This window comes from Poecilia reticulata, linkage group LG4 (assembly GCF_000633615.1).
Source record: "Poecilia reticulata strain Guanapo linkage group LG4, Guppy_female_1.0+MT, whole genome shotgun sequence".
Lineage (NCBI taxonomy): Eukaryota > Metazoa > Chordata > Actinopteri > Cyprinodontiformes > Poeciliidae > Poecilia > Poecilia reticulata.
In genome coordinates this window covers 3,842,081-3,849,784 of record NC_024334.1, presented here as the reverse complement: position 1 = coordinate 3,849,784, position 7,704 = coordinate 3,842,081, and the positions used below count along the sequence as shown (strand labels likewise).

The 7,704-nt window shown below is 45.2% G+C and overlaps 3 protein-coding genes across 6 annotated transcripts in view; 1 reads left to right on the top strand and 2 right to left on the bottom strand.

Moving 5' to 3' along the window:
* The window catches only part of LOC103463152 (uncharacterized), a 24,340-nt gene extending 21,456 nt beyond the window's left edge, over positions 1-2,884 (top strand). The window contains exons 3-5 of the mRNA XM_008406352.2: positions 704-857; positions 932-1,080; positions 2,442-2,884. Coding sequence (XP_008404574.1) covers positions 704-857; positions 932-1,080; positions 2,442-2,443 — 305 coding nt within the window. The 3' untranslated portion in view covers positions 2,444-2,884. The remainder of the gene's footprint in view (positions 1-703; positions 858-931; positions 1,081-2,441) is intronic.
* Positions 2,885-3,141: 257 nt separating this feature from the next.
* Positions 3,142-6,115, bottom strand: LOC103463151 (cocaine- and amphetamine-regulated transcript protein-like). 2 transcript variants are annotated; one of them, XM_017304342.1, is made up of 3 exons: positions 5,440-6,115; positions 4,467-4,612; positions 3,142-3,400 (listed from the first exon to the last, which is right to left on the bottom strand). In XM_017304342.1, the coding sequence occupies exons 1-3, from the start codon at positions 5,569-5,571 to the stop codon at positions 3,268-3,270; spliced, it is 411 nt and encodes a 136-aa protein (XP_017159831.1). In that variant the 5' UTR covers positions 5,572-6,115; the 3' UTR covers positions 3,142-3,267. The 2 variants fall into 2 exon arrangements, with proteins under 2 accessions (XP_017159831.1, XP_008404573.1); XM_008406351.2 differs by having other exon boundaries at positions 4,529-4,612.
* A 1,322-nt stretch (positions 6,116-7,437) lies between these two features.
* The window catches only part of LOC103463149 (survival motor neuron protein-like), a 15,634-nt gene continuing 15,367 nt past the window's right edge, over positions 7,438-7,704 (bottom strand). For all 3 annotated transcript variants that reach the window (XM_008406348.2, XM_008406347.2, XM_008406349.1), the window contains exon 10: positions 7,438-7,585. The gene's annotated coding sequence lies outside the window, so the exon portion shown is untranslated. The remainder of the gene's footprint in view (positions 7,586-7,704) is intronic.

Sequence of the window (7,704 nt, the reverse complement as noted above, 5' to 3'; positions counted from 1 at the left end):
TTTGAACCTGGTTCAGTGTGGATGGCCATCTGCCGCTACCAACTGGGGGTTTGACAAGAGCAACATCTGCACCAAGAAGGAAACGACCCGTCTGAAGACACTGAGCGCAACTTCCTTCTTCACAACAAACAAAGAATCTCTGATCCAGGAGTGTTTAAGTTCTACACCTACATACTCTTAAGAGTCAACGGTATCAGCAGCTCCTTTAGTGCCGCTACCATCATCTTCCACTTCTCAGAGATCCTCCAGCTGGTTCTGTGGGATCCCAGGCTGTTTCCGGGCCAGACAGGACATACATAGTCCTTCTGGGTCTTCCCAGGACTCTCCTCCCAGTGGGACAAACCCAGAAACCCTCCAAAGGGACGAGCCCAGGAGCCTCCAGCCATCCCTCGATGCAGACGCAGCATCTCTGCTTCGGGCTCCTCCTGCATGACGGAGTCCAGCCCCATCACTAAGGTGGAGGAAGCTCAGCTTGTATCTGGGAAGATGGGAGACGGGCGAGAGCAGGAGCTTTGGTGGGGCTTTAGTATGATAATGAGTCATTTCTTGACTTTTTTTTGCTGGCATCCAAATCCAACATGGCAGTGGCTCTAAAGAACTGGAGTTTAGTCATTTATTAACTTGTTTTATGATCCTGCTGGTCTTCTTTAATATCTGTTTGTGTGTTCCTGGTACTAACTGGTCCTTTTCTGTGCGTCCTCAGAGCACATCGAGGCTTTGCAGCAAAACCTGACGCAGGCTTTCCATGAGGCCGAGTCCTGCTTCAGCCTGAAGACGGCAGCTGAGAACCAGAAGTCAGCAGCTCAGAGTCTGACCAAAGTCTGTGAATCCAAGCGGCAGTACCTGGAGAAGCAGCTGTGAGTCCATCCTTCTGCTGGTCTCAGTGTTAGAGGTCGAGCTTTTCGTTCTGATTCAGTTTCTGTTTCAACAGTCAGAAGTGTAAAGCTGCAGAATCAGAAACTCCTCAGGTGAACCAAGCAGGCTCCTCTTCCTCGTCGTCTCCCAACTCTGCCGCCGCGCCCCTCGCTGGTATCCCCGCGCTGACGCTACTCATTTGTGCTGCTCTGCATCTCATAACCTGTGAGTACCAACAGCTCCGCTGACAATCAGGTCGTCTCTGCTGTAACTCAACATGCGACGCCTTTATCTCTTCTCAGCATGTCAGATACACTGAAGGAAAGTGGAATTGACAGAAAGTAGGGAAGTAAAACCTGAATTTAATGTTTAAAGTGATTGATATAACAGCTACATGGCAGCTTGTGTCAGATTACAGTTTTAATTTACATGAGATTAAAGCAGAAGAGTCACAGCACCATCTGCTGGCTGCATGTTGTTACTGCAGAAGAGTCACAGCACCATCTGCTGGCTGCATATTGTTACTGCAGAAGAGTCACAGCACCATCTGCCGGCTGCATGCTGCTACTGCACTCATAAAGGAAACCTCCTTTATGAGAGCATAAAGAAAAACAAACAGTTTGTGTTTCTGTTCTCTATTAGCACCATGCAACAGCTTTTATTGGTATGTTCATAAAATCTGGGCCAGTTTTCCCTTCTGCTCTCCGGAGTTGATTCCACTTCGTTAGCTCCTGTTTCCACTGCCGTTTTGAAAACTGAACACAAATTCTGAGAAGATCTGTTGAAGAAAGTTTGACCACATGTCCAAAACGAGAATTTGTTCAGGTTTTAACTTCCCATCATGTTGAAAAAACCCCAGATTGTCAGCAAATTGCCAGATTGTTGGAAGAAGTTTCATTTGGAGACGTTTCTATGTGACGCTGGTTGTTGGTTGGTTGTTGCTGCATCGATGGCAGCAAATTGTTTCAATCAAATAGTTGATTTATCAAAGAAAGTAGCGTTCGACCATCCATCCATCCATTTTCTTGCACCCTTTTTCCCTTAGTGGGGTCAGGAGGGGTGCTGGTTCCTCTCCAGCCAACGTTTTGGGCGAGAGGCGGGGTCACCCTGGATAGGTCGCCAGTCTGTCGCAGGGCAACACAGAGACACACAGGACACACACACACTCACACCTAGGGGCCATTTGGAAAGGCCAATTAACCTGACAGTCATGTTTTTGGACTGTGGGAGGAAACCGGAGTACCTGGAGAAAACCCACCATGCACAGGGAGAACATGGAGACTCCATGCAGAAAGACCGGGGAATCGAACCCAGAACCTTCTTGCTGCAAGGCAACAGCTCTACCAACTGCACCACTGTGCAGCCCGTAGCGTTCGACCATTCTCGGTTTTTCTTGGACATAAAGTCACATAACTGTATAAAATATTAAGCTTCTATTCTGCTGGATTCAAGTTTAAATCGACTATTATTATTCAGGTGAACATGCAGATTTCCAGGATTTGTTCAAGTTTAATTTCTTCCATAAATAGGAAATCACTGGAAGCCATTAAGTTGTGATTCACTGAAACTGTCTGGGTTCCGTCCAGGAGTCCGGAGCGGCGGCGGGTCGAACCGGCAGCAAGCACAGCGGTCCAGGAGGGGCGGAGGCAACACGGCTGCTGTACAAACTTCCTGTCTGCGCAACAACGGGGTCGCCATGGAGACGCTGATGGACGCCTGGATTGACTGTTTCTGCTTCTCATTTGCTTTCATCTCCGGATCTGAGCTGCTTCATGCTGGACTCTCCCGGCTGCAGCGCCGCCTGGTCCAGAACGTCAGAACTTATTCACACCAGCGTTTGGTTTATTTCCTGCTGTGGCTTCAATCAGGCTGAGGGAGAAAAGGGATTTACTGCCGTCAGTTATGTTTTAATGCCTCAATCACTGCTTGAAACCTTTTGTCTCAACTTTTAGATGTTATGAAATGCTGGTTTAAACTGCGGCGGCTCAGGGTGGGATGTACTCATTTCAATAAACCTGAGCTCTTTCTACACGCGGCCGTTTTCTGTCAGTCAACTTAAAACACATCGATGTCACAAACGATTCAGATCCAAAAGCTCGCAGAACCACTTTTATTATCAATAACTAAATTATGTGTCATTATAAATGAATTTATGGTTCAGTTTCTTTCTCAGCATTTTGAATATGACCAAATATGTTGGTTTTATCAGATTAATTTAAATCTAAATCAGCCACATGGATAATCTTCAAATCTGCTGATTAAAGTAAAACTGAGTGACTCACATAATAGATTCAATATTTTTATTATTTAAAACACATTAAACCAGGTTCCAAGTTGAAGCTTTCGTTTGTATCAGATAACTTTAAAACTGTTGGCTTAAAACCAAACGAGCATGAAAGGTTTTCTAGAGCTTTATTGTTTGGTTTGTGCAGCGTCTCTATGCACACTGCAGGACGCTGAAGTTGCACAACGTTCCTCTGGGACATCCACACAGCTTCCCGATCCTCGCTCCTTTACGCACCGCACACTGCTCACCGGCGCCGCACTGGCAGCCAAAACACACACATGACAACACGACCCAGCAGATTACAGGACATCAGAATGAATGAAACAGTAATTAATGTAATTATCATCTGACAAGTTCTGATGGAGGAGGAAACATGAACCCTGCAGGTGGTGTGAAAGACGCATCAAACGTTGCATGTTTTTTGTCCCTCCTGGTACTCCATACCCGAGCAGGAGAGCCAAGGTTTACCAGAGTTTCCATCCATCCATCCATCTTATCTGGGGTCGGGTCTCGGGGTCAGCAGCCTCAGGAGGCCCAGACTTCCCTCCCCAGCCTCTTCCAGCTCCTCCAGGAACCCCAAGGCGTTCCCAGGCCATAGAGAGACATCGTCCCTCCAGCGTGTCCTGGGTCTCCCCTCCTCCCGGTGGGACCTGAACTCCTCACCAGGGAGGCGTCCAGGAGGCATCCTGACCAGATGCCCGAGCCTCAACTGGCTCCTCTCGACGTGGAGGAGCAGCAGCTCTACTCTGAGTCCCTCCCTGATGACCGAGCTTCTCTCTCTAAGGGAGAGCCCAGCCACCCTGCGGAGGAGGAGGAAACCCATTTCGGCCGCTTGTACCCGTGATCTCGTTCTTTCGGTCATGACCCAAAGCTCATGACCATAGATGAGGGTGGGAACGTAGATCGACCGGTAAATCGAGAGCTTCGCTTTTTGGCTCAGCTCTCTCTTCACCACGATGGACCGGTACAGCGCCCGCTTCACAGTAGACGCTCCCCCAATCCGCCTGTCGATCTCCCGCTCCCTTCTTCCCTCATTCGTGAACAAGATCCCCAGATACTTAAACTCCTCCACTTGAGGCAGGACGACCCCCCTGACCCGGAGAAGGCACTCTACCCTTTTCCAGCTCAAAAAAAGCCGGAAAAGGGTTTTCCGGCTTTTTTTTGTTTTCTCTCGTTACCAGAGTTTAACGAGAGAAAACTGAGCAAACGTTTGAGATTTAAACTCTCACCACAAATGATTGTTTGCTTGCATAGATAGTCTCACTGCGCGCTCAGACTGAGGCTTAGAGCAACCAGGAGGAAACGTGACGGACTTCGGTCTCACTGGGAAAGTGTTGCGGTTAGACACCCAGAGCCCCCCGTGTCTGCAGGCGAGGCGGAGCTTACAGGTGGAAGCCAGCCGAGCTTCTTCTCCGACGACGGCAGCTGTTTGTTCTTCAGCTTCTCCAGGACTTCCTGCAGAGCCTCGATCTGAGGACGGAACAGAAGCTCCACTAAATGTCTCTACACGCCCTGGAGACCCGACCGGTCCAAAAACAAAACAACCAAAAACTACTTCATCCATCCATCCATTTTCTAACACCTTGTCCCTCAGTGGGTCGGGAGGTGCTGCTGCCTCTCCAGCTGACGTTCTGGGCGAGAGGCGGGGTCACCTGGACAGGTCACCAGTCTGTCACAGGGCAACACAGACACACAACCATGCACACACACACTCACACCTAGGGGCAATTTGGAGAGGCCAATTAACCTGACAGTCATGTTTTTGGACTGTGGGAGGAAACCGGAGAACCTGGAGAAAACCCACCATGCACAGGGAGAACATGGAGACTCCATGCAGAAAGACCGGGAATCGAACCCAGAACCTTCTTGCTGCAAGGCAACAGCTCTACCAACTGCACCACTGTGCAGCCCCAAAAACTACTTTAATATATAAAATAATAGACGATCAATAAGTTATTGATCCATTAGGAATAATAAACATTCATCACGTTGAAAGGATCCAAACAAATTGTGCTAATGAAAATGACATTCCTGTTCACATTAACAGCTACAAAACGGTTCTCTGAAACATTTTCCCATCAAGTTTCCAGATGGAAACGAGTTTAGTAATTCTAGCTCATCTAAAACAATAAAAGTTTAGACTCACTCCACTTCAGGCAGAGAGGAAAAAATGCATCCGTCTATGAAAATATCTGGTTCCAACTGTAAATAATGTTTTTTAAATTTAGGCTGTTAATCAAACATTGAACTAAAAACTGAAGCATCCTGATGTTGCCGTATGAACCGTTTGGACTCACCAGCTCCTTCTCCTCCTCGGTCTTGATGACGTCGTACTCGGGCGATCGCTCCTCTAGCCGCTCGTCGCAGCGGCCCAGCGCCACCAGCAGCCAGCAGGCGGCGCTGAGCAGCAGCATGCTGGCGTTGACCATGGTGCTGACCGACTCGGATGCGGTGGAGGCTGAAGGCTGTGCGGTCGGCGGAGCTGCGGCGGCCTGCTGGACGCCGAGGCTCCGTCCGCAGCGTTTATACCCAGCTCTGCCGTCACTGCGGCAATATTTACCCCATAACGAGGCAATCAGACGGCTCACCTCAGGGGTCAGCGGAGGTCAGGAGCTCTGCTCCGTCAAACAGGAAGTGACGCGACCATTTTCACCTTTTGACCAACATGACAGGTTTGCTGCGATTCGTTTGAAACCTGGAGTCTGTCGGTCCAAACTGGTTTCCTGTCCAACAGAACAGCTGCTGGTTTAACTGGACTTTTCCTGTTGGAGAATCCAGCTGCCTTCCTTTAAACATGTTATGGTCCTGGAAGACCGAGATTCTACGGAGGACCGATCCTGCCAAACGTAGTGATACATGTAAAAACTAATAACTGGCTACATGAAGTACTCAATGTGCAAACAGTGAATTAAAATTTTAAAAATTAAGAACTTTCCCAACTTATTTGATGATAATGTGTAAAATTAATATTGATTGCATTCAGTAGTATTAATTTAACATTATCAGAATTTTTTTATTTTTAAACCTTATTTTGAGACTAAATAAAATTACATATGAAAGTAAAAAATATTAAATATAAAATGTGTAAAAACAGAAAAAGGAAGTTAATAAAAATAAGTTTAAATGATGTTAAAATAATACTGCTGACAATTATAATTAATTTAAAGTGTAATGTGTAGTTCGCAATGATGTATAAGGGTCATTCTAAATAGAAAACGAGTAAAATTGGCCCAAAAACTGAAATTTAGAGATTAATTTCCTAAATTTTTAACAAAAAAAACTTGAAAGTTTGAGTATGAAAAGTCACAATTTTACCAGAAAAAAGTCAGAAATTTAGAAATTAATCTCAGAATATTTGTGAAACAAGGACATTTATGAGTTTGAAAAGTTCAAAAAATTCCTAGAAATAAACTAAATAAAAATAACATTTTGAAAAATAATCTCAAAAAATATTTTTAATGAAAAACACTCGATGTTGTTTCGTAAATGATTTTTGGTGGAATTTTATTTTTTTCTCTCCGTAATGGCCCCAATATGCTGATGTAGTAATTTGCTTTGTGCATCTGTTATTTAGTTTGTTGAAGCACTATTATATTATCTTACTGTTCTACTTTCTTATTGTCTAATCAAATAAGTTGAGAAAGTCATTACTTGTTATATTTGGATAAAACATTTGGCACATTACCGTCTTTATCGAGGCATTTCGCTCTACATTTGTCACTTTTGGCCGGATCAGCCCTCCATAGCTACACTAACATCTCAGATGTTTAGTAAAAACTCAGACAGAAACCTTTTCTCCTCAGTGGATCTGAGATGTCAAAGCTCAAAGCCTTTAAATGCCTACGTTATTTTAATTTAAGGATTCATGGAAACGTATTTGACCGGAGCAGCTGGCAGGAAGAGCCGCGGCTCTGCAGGTCCGTCTGTGTCACCGTTTACGTCAAAGCAGCCAAAGTCAGTCAACACGCCTCAGACACCGGCAGCTCAACCGGGACAAACGACGTCCTTTTCGTCTCTAATAACAAAATGCTTCAGATTCACCACATCTCATTTTCTGCTACAACGTCCAGTTTTTACAACACACAGACTCAGAAAATAACCACAAATTATTTTAATAACTCTGAACAAACTTTCAAACCAAAAACAAACAAAATAATATATTTTAATGGCAAAAAATAAAGAGCTAATTGAAAAAAACCAAAGCAAGCTGCAGCTTTTTGTCCTCTACTATAAAAAAAGGAAAAACCCTGAAATTCCTGCGGAGTCGATATTTCTACAGGTTCCGGTTTGATCCATTTATCTTATCAAGAGAGAAAAGAGCAGGAAGCCATGGACAGAATCAAGTTACCTTTCAAAATAAAACAGATCATAGCTCAATGTTTGGAGAGAATCCACCCAGAATTAGGAGTCTTTTGTGATCCGGTTTGGGAGGAAGTGATCTACCTAAAATCAGAGATTCAGCTTTGATGAGGCAGGAAATGAACTGGAGCCAAATCCAGTCAAACAGTTTTATCTTCCAGTTCTGCATTAATCCAAACTCAGCAGGAGCTAACATGAGCTAA